This window comes from Tribolium madens, unplaced genomic scaffold (genome assembly GCF_015345945.1).
Source record: "Tribolium madens isolate multiple individuals breed KSU strain unplaced genomic scaffold, Tmad_KSU_1.1 Scaffold_7;HRSCAF=85;Tcas5.2_LG10, whole genome shotgun sequence".
NCBI classification, from domain to species: Eukaryota; Metazoa; Arthropoda; class Insecta; order Coleoptera; family Tenebrionidae; genus Tribolium; species Tribolium madens.
The window spans coordinates 11079286-11097817 of NW_025401050.1; the positions used below are offsets into that span (position 1 = coordinate 11079286).

Sequence of the window (18532 nt, forward strand, 5' to 3'; positions counted from 1 at the left end):
ATTTGAAAACACATAGTTTAGTGTTTAGTTGGCCTATTTTTAGTATTGTTATTGTTTTTATCAAACAAAAAAGGAAAAAAAATAGTTTTTTTAATCTAGCCCTCACATTGACCGGATTTGGGCCTACTTGAAATGTTTTGGTTTGGTGTTTAAAGAGTATTTTGCCGATGATTGTTACGTAAAACAACAGAAAATCGCGTTTTTGTGATGTTGCCACCAGAATGGCCAGATTTGTGTCCACTTGAACTATCAATTTTGTCAAAATTGGTAGGTAAAATGTTCAGAGAAGTGAATTGGTGTCGAAAAAACTGCAAATTTCGCGTGAAAAATCGCATAAAACGCATTTTCTTTATCTGTTCTTCGACCTTTGCTCGATTTTAGGGTCACTAAAACCATAATTGGGTCAAATGTTCAATTAGATCGTCTCTAAAACACTTGAAATTTTATCATCGTAATAAAAAAAAATTACGACAATCGTAAAAAAATCGTAAAACAAAACCGCAAATCGATGGAATTTATTGTTTACATATTTATAATCGAGATGAGAGGTGAAAAACAATGCAATGTCGCTGCTTGGTACGGATTAGGCGACCTTGATCTTGAATTAAGTAATCAGTTTTTTCAGGAAATGAAAAAAAAACAATTTTTTCAGAAACTGAAAACGTCGTAAATCACTGAAATGACGTTTTTACGAGTGCGTTAACACTCTGTGATGCTCAATAATCTAATAATTTCGATTTTTACGGATTTCTAGTAATTACAATTTCCGATACTTTCACACGAAATTATTTTCCAATGACACTTTTTTTTCCGGTTGAATGACCTCGAAATGCGAAAAAAACGAATTTTTCGCGTCAGCAAGGTCGTGTTTTGTTTACCTTGACTCGCAATTGTTTTGTTATCACTCTTATCATCGAATTCATCCCTTGAATCAAGCACTCGTTGTGTGTCATTTTTGAAACGTCAGTGTTGCCACACTAGTGCCCGTAAGTAACCCATAAACCCATCCAAAAAACCACTTTTACCACCCATGGAACGTCACGTGACGTTAAAACAGTCCCATGATCTCATTTCTGGTCTCGTGGGTGGTTTTTTGGCAAAAACTCGTCCATTTAACATAGTTTCAAGGCCGTTTCGGTGCACTTGTACTCAAAATTGAGGTTTTTGAGGGGATAGAAACACAGTCGGGTCACCGATGACTCAAAAATCTCGAAATTCCTCAAAATTATCTGAGGAATTTTGGTGGTTTTAGTGACATTTGGTGTTGGGTTGGCCATTCTGTCGCCCCCCTCCCCTTCACTAGTACGCATAATGGCGTCTCTCCCGTGGCAGTTGTGTTTTGATCGTCTCGAAAATCCCTTTTCCCGTACTTAAATCCGGGTTATTTCCGGTGGAAACGCGTCCCCGGACCGGAAGTGGCGTGAATGTGTACAAGTGTGCCCCCATTAAGGATATTTCAGTGTTTTGTACGTTTGACGTTTGTGTCTGGGATTTCTCGACGAAAATAGAAAGTTTGAGTGATTTTCCGTAAACGTAGGTTTTTTGGGGTGGTTTTTGGGGTTGGGCACACCCATTGGGGGGTTTTGTGACACCAAAATGAAATTGGGGCACGGTTTTCGTATTTTATCGAAGGCGGCCACAGGGTGTGACAGATGAATAACGACCCAATCAAAACAATGAAATGATAAGGTGATAAGATTGAGAGGTCAAGGATCGAGACTTTCAAAAGTTTGAAAGGGTGAAAGTTTGTTGACAGGCAAATCGATCAAGGAGGCGTGGGGGACGTAAAATTCTCATTTGTTTTCGCTATTTTGAATCAAGTTGGCCGTGTAAAATTTAGTGGCCTCGTTGGCCATGATGAATGTTTTTTTTTTCCATATTTACCAAAAAAAGCTTTAAAAAAAAAACTAAAGAAATAGACATATGTTAAAATTGATAAGTTTGTGGTAATTATGATAAAAATAGACAGAAAAATGAATCAAGTAGGCGCGATAAGTACTGATGATGGAATTATTTTGGGTGGAAACTAAGAAATTAATTAGGTGGCCATGAATTGGCAATGAAAAAATAAATATATAATAAAAATAAAAAAAACAATAAAAACTTACTTGGCCATGAAAAATGTTTCAAATTTGCAAAAATTGGTTAAAAAAATGCGATTTGTGTCTAAAAAAAGTTTTAGTGCCATAGTTGGACCTAAAAAATGAAATTTAAACCTTTTTTTTCGAATCAAAAAAGAATAAGATTAGTTGGCAATAAAAATAGAACGAAAATTGTGGCTGAAATAAAAATGAATCAAGTAGGCGCGGTGATAATTCACTTATTTTTGGTCGAAATTTGCTAAAAAAAATAATTTTGAGGCCGCAGTTGGTCAAAAAAAAAAATGCATTGCGATTTTTTATTTAATATAAAGAAGAATAAATCAACTAAGTGAAATAATTAAAACGAAAAAACTGAAATAAAGAAAATATATAATTTTCTTCGCCATGAAAAGCATAGTGGACTTTGAAAAATAAAACTTTATGGTAGAAATTTTGTTTTTTTTTTCTGCAAAATAATTAAAAAGAAGAAATCAAAAAAAGCCAAATTAATTAAGTAGGCGCGGAAATTTGGTACCACAGTTGGTTAAAACAAAAAATAAATCAAGTAGGTCTCATAATTAAAAAGTAAAAACCGGATTTTTGTTAAAAAAATGTAATTCGGTGATTATGAAATAATATTAAAATAGAGAATGCAAAGTAATAAAAAAATGCTTAGTGAAAAAAATAATTGTGAAATTGATTTTTTTTTTAATTATTTTTAGTTTAGAAATTGTAGGAATTGATGTTAAAATAGGAAAAGTGAAAAAAAAAATCTTCTACATATTTAGGTAAAAACTCTAATTTTGTTGGCCATGGAAAACAAAAGTCAGTGTTTGAGTTTGTGTTAAGAAATAAAACTTTATTATAGAAATTTCGTTTTTTAATTCAAAATAATTGTTTTTTACATTTTCCCATTAAAAAAAAAGAAAATTGGCTCAAAAAAGACATAAAAATCAATAAAGTAGGCGCGGTAATTTTATATTTCATATATTTTGGCTCGAAATTTGGTTAAAAATAATTTTGGTGCCACAGTTGGTCAAAAAATAATGCTGAAAAATAATATTTGTTCAAATTTATTGCGATTTTTTATTTAATATGAATAAATCAAGTAGGTGCAATAATAAAAACAAAAAAACTGAAATTAAAAAAAAGGATAATTTTCTTCGCCATGAAAAGCCTTGAAAAATAAAACTTTATATTAGAATTTTTTTTCTGCATATAATATAATAAAAAATATAATTAAAAAGAAGAAATCAAAAAAAGCCAAATTAATTAAGTAAGCGTGGAAATTTGTTACCACAGTTGGTTAAAATTAAAAATAAACCGGATTTTTGTTAAAAAAAACTAATTCGGTGATTATGAAATAATATTAAAATAGAGAAGGTAATGTAATGAAAAAAAAATGCTTAGTGAAAAAAGAAAAATGTGAAATTGAATTTTTTTTTTAATAAATTGTTTTTAGTTTAGAAATTGCAGGAATTGATGTAAAAATAGGAAAAGTGATAGTCCATGGAAAACAAAAGTCACAGTGTTTAAGTTTGTTTTGAGAAATAAAACTTTATTTTAGAAATTTTGTTTTTTAATGCAAAATTATTTTTTTTTTAGTTTTTCCCATTAAAAAAAAGAAAACTGGTTCAAAAAAGTCAGAAAAGCCAATCAAGTGGGCGCGAAAATTTTATATTATGTATTTTGGGTCGAAATTTGGCTGAAAATAAATATGATGTCACAATGGGTCAAAAAAAAACTAATGAAACCGTAGCCAAATTTATGTAAAAAAACAGTTCCTGATTATTTTTTTTAAACCCACATTTTCTACCGAAAAATAAAATCAGTGCCACAATTGGTCGTGAAAAACTAAAACAAACTGTGGAATTTATGACCTCCGGGCCTTCTTTATACGGAAGTGCGGCCCTGAAACATCAATCAAATCGAAAACTCCGCCTCATGGGTCACAAACCGCCCATTTTCGTCCATTGTGATAACAAATGGTTGTCTTAGGTCTGTGATAACAACAATGGAATGACGTATTCGAGATGAGCGAAGTGCAACAACAACAACAACAACCCATGGCCCACGTAAAACGGGCAAAATTCGTTGGGTGTAAAGATACAGTACCATCGGTCCATGGACGACCCAGCACCCATCTCAATACCAAAATCAGACTGAGCAATCATCAAAGGAATTTAAGTTTGGATTTTAGGTAATAAAAACCAAAATAGAAATTTCAATCAAGCCAGCTGTGTGAAACAAAAGCGCATTAATAATTTTTGTTTTCTCTCTCGGCCTACTATAAATATAATAATGCGCGCTTGTGTTCATTTCCGATTTACTCAACAATCTCCACATATTTTGTAAATAAGATTTCACTTGTTTTATTTCGAAAGTGTTCACCTAATTACAAATTAATTAGTTAATTAAGACGGCATGCGTCGTACATTTGCAAAAAAAAATTGAATCTAGTTGGCTTATGCAAGCCTACTATAAAAACAATTAGTCTAGTAGGCCGTTTTGTGCTATCGCGTGTCTTAAGTTGCATAATTAGCGTCAAATTGACGTAAATTTGTTTCCTCCGTTGGCTAGAAATAAAATATATATATATATTTTATAGTTGGCAATGAAAAAGTTTTAAATATTGCATTATCAAGTTTAGTAGGCTGTTAAAAAAAAAAACAAAAGACTCATTAAATTCGTATACTTCGTGTGCAAAGTCAAGAAAAGTTTCTTCTAGTAGGCCGTTTTGTGTTATCGCGTGTCTCAAGTTGCATAATTAGCGTCAAATTGACGTAAATTTGTTTCCTTCGTTAGCCTGAAATAAAAAAAAAAGATATATATTTTTTATAGTAGGCAATGAAAAAGTTTAAAATAGTGCATTATCAAGTTTAGTAGGCTGTTAAAAAAAAAAACAAAAGACTCATTAGATTCGTATACTTTGTGGGAAAGTCAAGAAAAGTTTCTTCTAGCTGGCCATTTTGTGTTATCCGTGTCGCAAGTTGCATAATTAGCGTCAAATTGTCGTAAATTTGTTTCCTCCGTTGGCCAGAAATAAAAAAAAAAACTATATATTTTTTTATAGTAGGCAATGAAAAAATTTTAAATAGTGCATTATCAAGTTTAGAAGGCTGTTAAAAAAAAAACAAAAGATTATTAAATTCTTATACTTCGTGGGCAAAGTCAAGAAAAATTGCATAATTAGCGTCAAATTGACGTAAATTTGTTTCCTCCGTTGGCCAGAAATAAAAAAAAAACATTTACATTTTTTATAGTAGGCAATGAAAAAGTAGGCTGTTAAAAAAAAAACAAAAGACTTTAAATTCGTATACTTCGTGGGCAAAGTCAAAAAAAGTTTCTTCTAGTAGGCCATTTTGTGTTATTGCGTGTTTCAAGTTGCATAATTAGCGTCAAATTGACGTAAATTTGTTTCCTCCGTTGGCCAGAAATAAAAAAAAAACTATATATTATTTATAGTAGGAAATGAAAAAGTTTTATAGTGCATTATCAAGTTTAGTAGGCTGTTAAAAAAAACAAAAGACTCATTAAATTCGTATACTTCGTGGGCAAAGTCAAGAAAAATTGCATAATTAGCGTCAAATTGACGTAAATTTGTTTCCTCCGTTTGCCAGAAATAAAAAAAAACTATATATATTGTTTATAGTAGGCAATGAAAAAGTTTTAAATAGTGCATTATCAAGTTTAGTAGCCTGTTAAAAAAAATAAAAGACTCATTAAATTCGTATACTTCGTGGGCAAAGTCAAGAAAAGTTTCTTCTAGTAGGCCGTTTTATGTTATCGCGTGTCTCAAGTTGCATAATTAGCGTCAAATTGACGTAAATTTGTTTCCTCCGTTGCCCAGAAATAAAAAAAACTATATATATTTTTTATAGTAGGCAATGAAAAAGTTTTAAATAGTGCACTATCAAGTTTAGTAGGCTGTTAAAAAAAAGGGACAAAATTCGTATACTTCGTGGGCAAAGTCAAGAAAAGTTTCTTCTAGTAGTATATATACAGGGTGAATATAAAGTATGGAACCAAGCGGTTTTATTTTTGATCATTTGCCTCCAGAAAATAATAATTAATATAAATTAGAGTAATATAAAAAATATGATCGTATTTTCAGAACGAAATTTTGTTTTGTTTTTGAGTTACGCGATTTTTTTTTATCAAAATTGCAATTTATGTGAAAAAAAATATTTTTTTTGAAAAAATTAAATATAAAGCAGATAGTTGTAATTCTTAGAGTATAGCTTTTATGAGAAAAATGATTTTATAGTGGGTTGCCATTTAAAAAAATTAATTTTTTTGTAGAACTCAAAAAAAAATGGAAATTTCGAAAAATTTTATTCTTCTTCATCACATTTTTATAGTACTTTATCAATTAGTTTTTTCAAAAAATAAATAGTTTAAGGTTCCATACTTTTTATTCACCTGGTATATATTATTATATATATTTTTTATAGTGGGCAATGAAAGTTTAGTAGGCTGTTAAAAAATTTGTATACTTCGTGGGCAAAGTGAAGCAAAGTTTCTTTTTCTGTCAGGTCGATGGGTATCCTCCTCCCTCCCGTCGCCCAGATAACGTCTTCCACTTCGCCCCACCTCACCCTTCACCATCGTAATCGCAGTTTGGATTCAGCCCTTCAACGCATCCCCGAAGTGGACGTGACCCCAAGTCCTGAATGTGAACCAACTGTTGTCGTACCCCCAATTGTCGTCGACCCCAAAACACGTGATGAACTTGCTAGTTTGGGGTCGGATGATTCTGGTATTTTATGTGGAAGTGATTCTGGTTCATCATCAAGCAGCGATACAACAACACGTGAATCAAGTGTTGACGAGGCGAAATCCGAGTGTTTAACACCACCATCACAATTATCAACATCTGAATCGAGTAAAAGTTTTGGAATGTTGAGATTATTGGAAAGTAAAGTGTTTGATGTTTCGATGGCAATGCATTACCTCTTCAAGAGTAAGGAACCAGGAGTACAGAGTTATATAGCGAATAAAATGTTTAGTTTCGATGATGGTGAAGTGGATTTTTATTTGCCACAGTTGGTATGCATGTATATACAAATGCATGATGTGGCTGAAGTTATACATCCGTATTTAATACATAGGTGAGGACGAGCGAACGAAGGGTGTGAGTGGTTGAAAGTTTGAAATGTCATTTTTTTTTGTGTTGAACTCGATTTTTTTTCCGTGATTTATTAACACTCTAGTTAAGAGTTTATCGATTAACTAGTCGAAGTTTTCGCGAGGAAAACATGACCTAGAAAATGGGAAAATGTGATCATTTTTTGTTAACAATGAAAGACAATATTATCTTATCTCTGTTTACATGTCAATGCTAATTTGTTTTACAAATACGGGTAAAAAGTTTAAATATGGCGGATTTAGCAACTGTTAAAACAAAAGAACAAAAAATAAATAACAAATTAATTTAATTTTTCTACCCCTTTTCAACTCATGAAAAATCGATGCTTTATTTTTAAATGTATAAAACGTGACTTTTACGGTGCTTAAATAATGATTTGAGAATTTTGTGGCGAAAAAATCGTTAAAGGATACCCCTTTTCTACCCTTTTTTAGGTCTTGAAAATCGTTCTAAATTTTAATTCATTGTCAATTTTACGCTTCTTCTTGAAATTATGAGAGATTTTGAATTTTTGATACAAATAAATTGACAAAATACTTTTCTACCCCTTCTCAATTAGAAGGAATTGATCAAAATTTGCATTTATTATGTCAATTTGACTGTCTAAATGTTGACATAATGAAAAATTGAGAATTTTGTGCCGAACAATCGTTACAGAAGATCCCTTCTCTACCTCTTTTTAGGCCTAGAAAATTTAACAAGACTAACTTTTTTGGATTTTTGGTACAAATAAATTGACAAAAGATCTTTCTACTCTTTTTCAAGTGGGAAAAATTAATTTTTTATTTATTTTGTCACTGTAGTTTTTTAAATTTAGATTTGAGACTTGTAGCTGAAAAGATTTCTTTTACTTGTACCCCTTTTCAGATATTAAAAATTAGTATTTTTTATAAATCGATCTAAATTTTAATTTTTTGTCAATTTTACGCTTCTAATCTTGAAATTATGAAAGATTTTGGATTTTTGTTATAAATAAATTGACAAAAGACCGTACTACCCCTTCTCAATTGGGAGGAATTGATTAAAATTGTATTTATTCCATCAATTTAACTTTCTTAATGTTGAAATAATGAAAAATTGAGAATTTTGTGCCGAAAAATCATGACCGAAGACCCCTTCTCTACCCCTTTTTAGGTCTAGAAAATCGGACAAAATTAACTTTTTTGGGTTTTTGATACAAATAAATTAACATAAGATCCTTCTACCCTTTTTCAAGTGAGAAAAATTGATTAAAATTTTTATTTGTTTTGTCACTTTTGTTTAGCGAAAAAGATTCTCACACTCGTACTCCTTTTCAGATATTAAAAATTAGTATTTTTTAGTTAAAGTCATTTATATGTTTTTTTCGATGAAACAAAAAAGATTTAACGATTTTGTTGCGAAAACTTGTTATAAGACCTCTTCTACCCCTTTCTACGCTTCGGAAACTGATCAAAATTTTAATTTTAGCTGTTTTAATGAAAAATTTGAAACTTTAGTTTGAAAAACTTCTGACTCCTTTCTTAGTGTAGAAAATTAATTTAAGATTTTTTAATTGACCCCTTCTACCCCGTATCGGAAATCGATCAAAAAGTTAATTTCTCACTGTTTGAGTGCTTGAAATAGTGCAAGATTTGAATTTTTCGTGTAAAATTGTCAAAAACCCCTACCCCTTTTCAGGTGTAGAAAATCGATCGACTTTTCGCTAAAATGTGCCTGGCTTTTGGACGCCTACAGTTCCGACGCTTCAGTCCCATCGAAAAAGAAACCACTCGGAATTAAACTACGTAACCTCATTCTATCGGACGAACTTCGACCTAAAGACCATAAAACACCCATCATTACCACCTTTACCACCTTACATTCTTCAACCACAAAAAAATCCCATCAACGGTCACAAAGTGACGCTTCAGCATTGGGTACACGACGTCCTTCCACCGATAAACGTCTCTGTATGGGTGACCTCACTTCCGGTCATGCCTTCGACAACGGATGCTCCTGTTTTGACAGCTGCCGAGGCGTTGTCAACGATCTACGAGGCAAAAAGACTGAATGCACATGTTCGGTAAGGGGTACCCCATCTAAAAAATGTCCGACCCCTTTTAGAAAAATCCCGACCCCTTTTAGAAAAATCCGACCCCTTTTGAAATTTTGCTATTTTAGGCACCCAGACTCGCTCCCGAGCTCGAATTCATGAAAGCGTTGATTTCGATTGGTAAACTACTGTCTTCTATACCAACGAAAGAAGCAAAGACTACTAGATTAGTGGCCGAATTGACGACACTTAATTTAAATTTACCGGCAAGAGTATGGTTACCTCTAGCAACGACCCCACATCACATTGTTAGAATACCCCCTCAAGTTGGTGCCGTCTTAAATTCGAAAGATAAAGCACCATATATTATCTATGTGGAAGTGGTTGAAGTTGATGATTTACATACGTCAATTGTAACACCGAAAATATGGCCAACTTTACGTCATACTAAATCTGAAGAGAATCTAGGTGGCGGTGATACGACTTCATTATCGGCATTTAGTATGTGTGGTGGTTTATGTGATGATAATGATCCTGATTGGAGTCAAGAAGATGATGAAATATCGCAACAGGTAATTTAGTTTAATACACGAGACATGGACGAGTATCTTAACTATATGTGTTTTGTAGTATACGCAATTGAAGCGTATAGCTGATCGTGATACGATTTCACAAATGTCACAAGAGTCGAGTGATTCAAGGGAACCCCCGATGTGGATCGCTGCTGGTGAAATACGTCGTCGTTTATCGGATTCAATTCACGAGGAGAAAAATAAACAATTTACCCATGATCCTCAGGACCCATCAGCGGCTGTTTTAAAGGAACCATGGCATGATAAGGAGAGACGAATCCGGGAGAGTTCCCCATATGGGCATTTATCCTCCTGGACTTTGTTATCAGTGATTGTGAAATGTGGCGATGATTTGCGACAAGAATTAATGGCGTCGCAACTTTTACAAATGTTCCAAAGGATATGGGAGATGGAACATGTCCCATTATGGGTGCACCCATATCGTATACTTTGTCTCTCAAATGATAGTGGGTTAATTGAACCCATTTTAAATACAGTTTCACTCCATCAAATTAAAAAACATCGTCAATTGTCACTATTGGAGTATTTTATCAATGAATATGGACCAATCACGTGCGAGGAATTTTTGACAGCACAGAAAAATTTTGTACAAAGTTGTGCCGCCTACTGTCTATTTTGTTATTTAATTCAAGTCAAAGATAGACATAATGGAAATATATTATTGAAAAGTGATGGTCACTTGATTCATATCGATTTTGGATTTATACTGAGTATGTCACCGAAGAATTTAGGATTCGAAACGTCGCCGTTTAAACTTACCGCTGAATTTGTTGAAGTGATGGGCGGTGATCAATCTGATATGTTTGAGTATTTTAAAATTTTAATTTTGCAAGGGTTGGTAGCAGCGAGAAAACATATGGATATGATTGTACCTTTAGTGGAGATTATGAGATCAGGTAGGTCAAGAGTCGAGCAAAAAATTTTTACGTGAAACTGTCAAAATTCATATATATGTACATATATTTTTTAAACTGTTTGTTGGAGGTTAATAATTCGTTCAGATTTGGATTCTGCGGGAAATTTCACGTAAAAATGACATAACGGTTGCAAATTTGAAAAAAGTTCGTTTGAATTAGGTTCAACTGTATTATTTGACTGTGGTATTTTTTTCGAAAATTTTTAAACAAATGACTTTTTGTTAACTATCGTCTAGAATAATTGAAAAATCAATCATACAGGGTGTTTAAAATTTTGAAAAAAGTTTGCTTGAATGAGGTTCAACTGTAGTAATTTTTTAGAAAATTTTGACTGTTTTGTGTAAAAATTGAGAAAAAAAAATAGGATTATAGTCTAGTGTTAAAAAAACAATAGGTGTTCCTGAAATTTGTCGAGTCGAAAAAAAAATGTCATACAGGGTGTTTAATATTTTAAAGAAAGTCATATTTTAGTTAATAACGCTAGACGCGTAGTTTTTGCTTGTGGGTAATTTGTTGAAATACAGGGTTTTTCTGAAATTTCTAGACTCGAAAAATCAATTATACAGGGTGTTTAAAATTTTTAAAAAATTTTTATATTTCGGTTAATAATAGTTTTTGCCTGTAAAGGAGGTTAAAAATCCGTTCAGATTTGGATTCTGCGGGAAATTTTACGTAAAAATGACATAACGGTTGCAAAATTGAAAAAAGTTCGTTTGATTTAGGTTCAACTGTATTATTTGACTGTAGTAATTTTTTCTAAAATTTTTGAACAAATGACTCCTAATTATAATCTAGAATAATTGAAAAATTAATCATACAGAGTGTTTAAAATTTTGAAAAAAGTTCGCTTGAATGAGGTTCAACTGTAGTAATTTTTTAGAAAATTTTGACAGTTTTGTATCACCATTGAGAAAAAAAATTATAATCTATAATATAAAAAAATCATACAGGGTGTTTCTGAAATTTGTCTAGAGTTGAAAAAAACAATCATACAGGGTGTTACACATTTTAAAGAAAGTTTTATATCTTGATTAATAACAATGTTAGACGCGTAGTTTTTGCGTGTGGGTAATTTGTTGAAATACAGGGTGTTTCTGAAACTTCAAAACTCGAAAAATCAATTATACAGGTTGTTTAAAATTTTGAAAAAAGTTCTATATTTTGGTTAATAATAGTTTTCGCTTGCGAAGGAGGTTAAAAATTGTTTAGATTTGGATTCTGCGGGAAATTTTACTTAAGATTGATGTAACGGTTGCAAAATTGCGACGAAAATTTAAAATAGTTCGCTTGAATGAGGTTCAACTGTAGTAATTTTTTTAGAAAATTTTGACTATTCTGTATAAAAATTGAGGAAAAAAAGTCTGATTATAATCTGGGGTTAAAAAAAATCATACAGGGTGTTTCTGACGTTTCAAGAGTTGAAAAAAACAATCATACAGGGTGTTACACATTTTAAAGAAAGTCTTATATCTTCAGTAATAACAATGTTAGACGCGTAGTTTTTGCGTGTAGGTTATTTGTTGAAATACAGGGTGTTTCTGAAATTTTCAAACTCGAAAAATCAATTATACAGGGTGTTTAATTTTTTTTTTAAGTTCTATATCTCGGTTAATAATAACACTAGACATGTATTTTTTTGTCTGAGGATAATTTGTTTGTTTCTGAAACTTGTCGACTCGAAAAATCACTCATACAGGGTGTTTAAAATTTTGTAAAAGTCCTATATCTCGGTTAGTTGTAACACTAGATGTGTGTTTTTTGGTATACAGGGTGTTTTTAAACTTGTTTCAGGTTCGCAATTGCCGTGTTTCAAATCGGGGGCGGCGACCGTTCAGAATTTGAAGAATCGTTTCCACATGAATATGACCGAGGAGCAGTTACAACTCGAGGTGAATCGTATGGTGGAAGTCAGTATTCATTCATTATCAACGAAACTCTACGACGGTTTTCAATATTTCACAAACGGGATACTTTAAACAAAACCAATGCTCAATTATTATAAACACCATGTATAATTTTAGTGCGAAATAAAGTGATCTGATTTGCCATGTGAGTTGTGCGAGGTGAAGAATACTCAGAGGCCAAAACGATAAGTGTGGAAAGAGAAAAAACGTTGTATATAACATTCCATTTGTACAGTTTTTTAAAATCTAGTGTTTTTTTGTTGTAAATATCTAGAGTTTTAGTGTTGGTTAGATAATTCACGTTATCCATCCATTTTTAAATAAAAGTAATATTTAAGTATATATTGTATAAATACATGACTGAAATTATATAAAAAAATGCAAAAAGACTGATGTCAGCAGTAGGCTTTTTGCAGGTGTTACTACAATTGTTTCGCTTTTTTTTTGTAAACCAATCAAAATCTAGGCTGATTTAAGAAAACTGTGCATGTTTTATTATGAAATTTTTGAATATTGTATTTTATTATATTATCTATGAATTGTATTTAAAATAAACGATAAAAGTAAACAACATTTTATTGGACCCAGCATGAGGGTAAGTAACTTACAGGTTCCTGTAATTTTATTATTGCCGTAGCAACTGTGTCAAATTTAATTGTAACTATGGAAACGTGCAGATTTCTCCATTTTTTTTTTGGTTGTTGTCAACTGTAACCATAGAAACGTGTCAATTCATTTAATTGTAACTATGGAAACGTGCAGATTTCTCCAATTATTTTTGGTTGTTGTCAACTGTAACCATAGAAACGTGTCAATTGATTTAATTGTAACTATGGAAACGTGCAGATTTCTCCATTTTTTGTGTCAATTGCCATAGTAACTGCGTCAGCGGCGACTTGATTGCCTTGACTATTGCACAATTTTCCGCACTGGGTTAGCAATGCTACCAACCGACGGAAACGTCTCCAAACAGGCGATCAATAAATGAAATATCTGAAAAATGTGTCACTGTAATAATTTAATCGCTTTAATCTGCATTATTGCGTCAAAAAATTCCGACAATTGTTATCATTATTTGTCGTCGAGCTTAGCATTAGTTCTCGTGCGGACGTGTCAGAGTGATGAGTGAGATGGGGGCTCCGCCAGTTCCGCATTTGTCGCTCCAGGTGGCCGAGGGGGATGTCTTCGGGGGGGCGGCGCGCGTTTTGGGGGCGATACGGCCGCAGTGGCGCCGTATCGAGTTTAAGGTGAGTGAAATGGGGGCCTTAAGAGGGGGTGGGAGTGAGTGAATCAGCTGTTGACAGATGGCATCACGAATAAGTTGGTGGGATGTAGTGGTGAGGGGGTGGAGGAGGAGGAGACGGTGCTGGTGAGGATCTACGGGAATAAGACTGACCTTCTGATCGATCGCAAGGCCGAAACGAGGTGAGAGAGAGATGGGAGAGGTCACGTGGGGTGATTGGGTCAATTAAATGTTTAGGGCAGAGGTCAAAATTCTTGCAGATTTGGATTCTGTGGGTTGTTTTATGGTAAAAACACCCAATTGTTTTACCAACACCCAAAAAAAAATGAGGAAAAAGAGAAAGTTTGAATAAATAGGATTGACTCAGTGTGACCTTTTATCTATCTCTAGTTTTGATAAGACGGGAAAAACACTGTTTTTTGTCACTGATTTAAGTTTTTCGGGCTATTTTAAATGTAATACATGAGTTTTTTGATTTTTTTCGAGCTAGTTTTAAAAAAATCTGCCAAAAATGACCCAATTTTGATTTTTTTTACCGGAATTGAATTTTTGACCGGTTTATTGTAGCAAAATAATTCTTGTACCATTAGATTCGTGAGACTGTTTTACGTCAGAAATGCGTAATTTGGTGAAAATTGTCTGAAAAATGGTGAAATTGTTGGTTTTTATTGTATTTTTTTTGTAAAACTACGAGTTATCTGTCTATAACTTTAAAACTATTGAGAAATCTTACTTTTTTTTTGGCAAATTCGAGTTTCTAAGGTTATTTTACAGAGGATTCATCTTCTTTTCGTTGATTTTAGTGTAATATTTTGCATTGATGGGCCAAAATTCAGCAAAATTGAAAAAACCTTTTTAGGAACCAAAGTTTTGGCATTTTTTCGAAAACGGTTATTCTTATCTGAGTTGTTTTTTGTATATTAAACTGGACGCTGATTCTACATATGACCACCAAGTTTGATCAAAATTGGTCAAAAATTGGCCGAGAAAATTAAATTTTTTGATTTTTTTTTGTAAATTTGAAAAAAACCTGAAAATTAATTTTTTTTTTGGCTATTGAGACACTTGAGTGATTTGGAACTAAATAATTCTTGTACCATTAGATTTGTGAGACTGTTTTATTGTTTTTGGCGTTAATTTGGTGAAAATTGCTAGAAAAATGAGGAAGAAAATTGAAAATGTTCGTTTTTTCTGGAATTTTCTATGAATCAACAGGTTATCTGTCTACAACTTCGAAATTAAAAAAAAATTTACTTTTTTTTGGCAACTTTGGGCTTCTCGGGTTATTTTACAGGGGATTCTTATTTTTTCGGTGATTTTAGTCTAATATTTTGAATTGACGGGCCAAAATTCAGCAAAATTGGAAAAATCTTCTTAGGAACCACATTTTTGGCAATTTTTTGAAAACGGTTAGATTTATCTAAGCAAATTTTTGTGTATTAAACTAGACGCTGATTCTACACATGCCCACCAAATTTGATCAAAATTGGCCGTGAAAATCAAAATTTTTGAATTTTTTTGTAAATTTGAAAAAAAAAACTGGAAATTGACCATTTTTTGGCAATTGAGACACTTGAGTGACCCGGAACCAACCCTATCTTACGTAAATTTATTCTAAGATTCCAAATCTGGAAGTGTTTGGTACTCTAATACTGTGATTTTCAAAAAAATTGTCAAAAAATTGTCTAATTTTGATAAATTTTAGTCGGAATTGATTTTTTTGCCATATTTTTGAAACGGTTAGTTGCAGCAAATTAATTCTTGCACCATTAGATTTGTGAAACTGTTTTACGTCAGAACACTTAATTTGGTGAAAATTGCTGGAAAAATGGCGAAGAAAATTGAAAATGTTGGTTTTTACTGGAATTTTTTATGAATCGATGGGTTATCTGCCTATAACTTCGAGATTGTTAAAAAATGTTACTTTTTTTTGGCAAATTCGAGTTTCTCGGTCGATTTTATAGGGGATTCATCTTTTTTTTGGTGATTTTGTTCTAATATTTTAAACTGAGAGGCCAAAATTCAGTAAAATTGGAAAAATTCTCTTAGGAACCACGTTTTTGGCGATTTTTCGAAAACGGTTACTCTCATTTAAATGTTTTTTTGTATATTAAGCCAGACGCGGATTCTACACATGCCCACCAAATTTTATCAACATTGGTCAAAAATTAGCCGAGATAATCAAGATTTTTGTTTTTTTTTTGTAAATTTTACAAAAACCTGGAAATTGACCATTTTTTGGTAATTGAGACACTTGAGTGGCCCGGACCTAACCCTATCTTACGTAAAATCGTCTCAGGATTCCAAATCTGGCCTTATTTTTTATCTACCACCACAGGTTTTCGAGTTATTGGGCAAAAAATTTTTTTTCAGGAATATACTACTTTTGAGCAGTTTAAACCTGGCTCCTAGTCTGTACGCCACTTTCGAAAATGGTCTCGCCTACCAATTCGTCCCTGGGTGCACTTTGACCCCTACCACGGTCAAGGAACCCAAAATTGCCCATCTGGTAGCCACCCAAATGGGCAAATTGCACAAAGTCCAAGTACCGGACATATCCAACCCTCAACCCTTCCTCTGGACCAAAATCCGGAATTTCCTCGATTTAGTACCTGAACAATTTAGTGATATTACCAAAAATGAGAGGTAACTAAAAACCCTAAACTAGTTTTTAGTAACTTTCATGTTGAAGGTACCGTAAAATTGGCCCTCGAAAAACCCAAATCGAACAAGAATTGATTTTTTTACAAAGTATTTTAAGCGAGGAAAAATGCCCGATTGTCTTTTGTCACAATGATTTACTCCTAGGCAATGTGATTTACAATTCGGATAAAAATCAAGTCACCTTTATTGACTACGAATACGCCAACTATAATTATCAAGCGTTTGATATAGCCAATCATTTTTTGGAATTCGCGGGTGTCGAAAACGTGGATTATGGGAATTACCCAACGCGGGAATTTCAAATTTTCTGGCTGAAAAACTACCTAAATGAGTTTAAACCCGATTTTAGCCAATCAGAACTCGAATTGTTGCTCAATCAAGTCGACAAGTTTACACTCGCCAGTCATTTGTTTTGGGGTATTTGGGCCCTCATCCAGACCGAACATTCCGATATTGCGTTTGATTTTTTAGGGTGAGTTGCGGGTTTTGGGGGATTTTTTTGTTATTAGATTGGTTGCAGATATGCCGTTGTGAGATTCAGTGAGTATTTTAAGAAGAAAGAAGAGTTGGCAAGGAAATGAAGACAATAATTGTTTTGTTTAAAGAATCTCAATAAAATTTATGCAAGTTGATTAAAATTTGAGTTTTATTTCATTTCCCTAAAAAATATTAAAACTGAATCTTTTAAAAATGAATTAAAAAAAATAAGATGTAAAAAAATGTGTTTGTCTTTTTGTTGCTTCTATTTATATTTGAAAAAAATAATGCAGAGAAGAAAAAATACAACAACAAAACCAAAAGATAAATTAAGGGAAAACAAAAAAATCACATATTGAAATAATATGGTAAAATGAAAAAATGAGAAAAAAAAATAAATATCAAATTCCAATAAAAATGAAAACTAAAAGAAACAGAATAATAACAACAAGACAAGAGAAAAAAATGTTAAAAAATAGAACAGAAACCGAATTTTTGACGTCTTTACAAGATTGTTAAGTTTTGTGTCAAATTTTTTTGTGCGCTTGTCAAATTTTGACAATTTTTCAAGTCTGCACTTGTAATTTCAAAAAGAAATTGTAAATTTTTTGTCAATAATTTGACAATATTTGACGTGGACGTCTTGCACCAATATTTTTTTAATTAATAAAAAATGAATTTAGTTATAGTCTAGAGGCGGCCAAGTCGCACTAATTTTACAAAATTGTCAATTTTTCTTCAAACGAGTGACAAATTTTTAGTTTTTGACATTTTCTATGAATAATTTCACAGGAATTAAAAAATAAATTGGATTTTAGTGTAGTTTAAAGTGTGTTTTGGCGTCTAATTGTACATTAAAACACATCAAAATATTAAAAATATTAAGAATTAAAAAATTGACAATTTTTCTTATAATTGCGTTTCAAATTTTGAGGATTTTTGACATTTTACACTAGTAATTTTTCACGGATTTATTAAAAAATCGTTATTTTTGACGCCTTCCACCAGTAATTTTTTTTGAATTTATAAAAAAAATGGATTTTTGTGTATATTTTAGAGGCGGCCATGTTGCGTTAATTTTACAAAATTGTCAATTTTTTTGCAAACGAGTGACAAATTTTGACAGTTTTTCTCTTCTATCAATAATTTGACAGGAATTTAAGAAGAAATTGGATTTTGGTGTAGTTTAAAACCGATTTTGGGGCCTAATTTTACAAAATTGTCAATTTCTCTATAATCGAAAGTCAAATTTTGACATTTTTGACATTTTTTACTAGTAATTTTTCATTTGGGTATAGTTTAGAGGCGTCTATGACTCGCTTTAGTTACAAAATTGTCAATTTTTGTGACAATTTTTTTTAATTTGTCGTCAAATTTTGAAAATTTTTGATCATACCAATAATTTTTCAAACATTTGAGGAAATTCAGTTTAAAGCCACTAGGTTGCGTTATATTCTTTTTCAAACTAATTTTATTACTTTGTTTCTGTT

At 32.1% G+C, this 18532-nt stretch overlaps 2 protein-coding genes across 2 annotated transcripts; both read left to right on the plus strand.

The window, feature by feature from the left end:
- Positions 1 to 1126: 1126 nt before the first annotated feature.
- LOC123009715 (phosphatidylinositol 4-kinase beta) lies at positions 1127 to 13226 on the plus strand. Its single transcript, XM_044406202.1, has 7 exons — positions 1127 to 1533; positions 4080 to 4281; positions 6617 to 7192; positions 8890 to 9274; positions 9373 to 9816; positions 9875 to 10733; positions 12546 to 13226. The coding sequence occupies exons 2-7, from the start codon at positions 4115 to 4117 to the stop codon at positions 12728 to 12730; spliced, it is 2616 nt and encodes an 871-aa protein (XP_044262137.1). The 5' UTR covers positions 1127 to 1533; positions 4080 to 4114; the 3' UTR covers positions 12731 to 13226.
- A 96-nt stretch (positions 13227 to 13322) lies between these two features.
- Positions 13323 to 17203, plus strand: LOC123009619 (ethanolamine kinase 2). Its single transcript, XM_044406055.1, has 5 exons — positions 13323 to 13905; positions 13953 to 14083; positions 16275 to 16547; positions 16594 to 17037; positions 17086 to 17203. The coding sequence occupies exons 1-5, from the start codon at positions 13780 to 13782 to the stop codon at positions 17144 to 17146; spliced, it is 1035 nt and encodes a 344-aa protein (XP_044261990.1). The 5' UTR covers positions 13323 to 13779; the 3' UTR covers positions 17147 to 17203.
- Positions 17204 to 18532: the final 1329 nt, after the last annotated feature.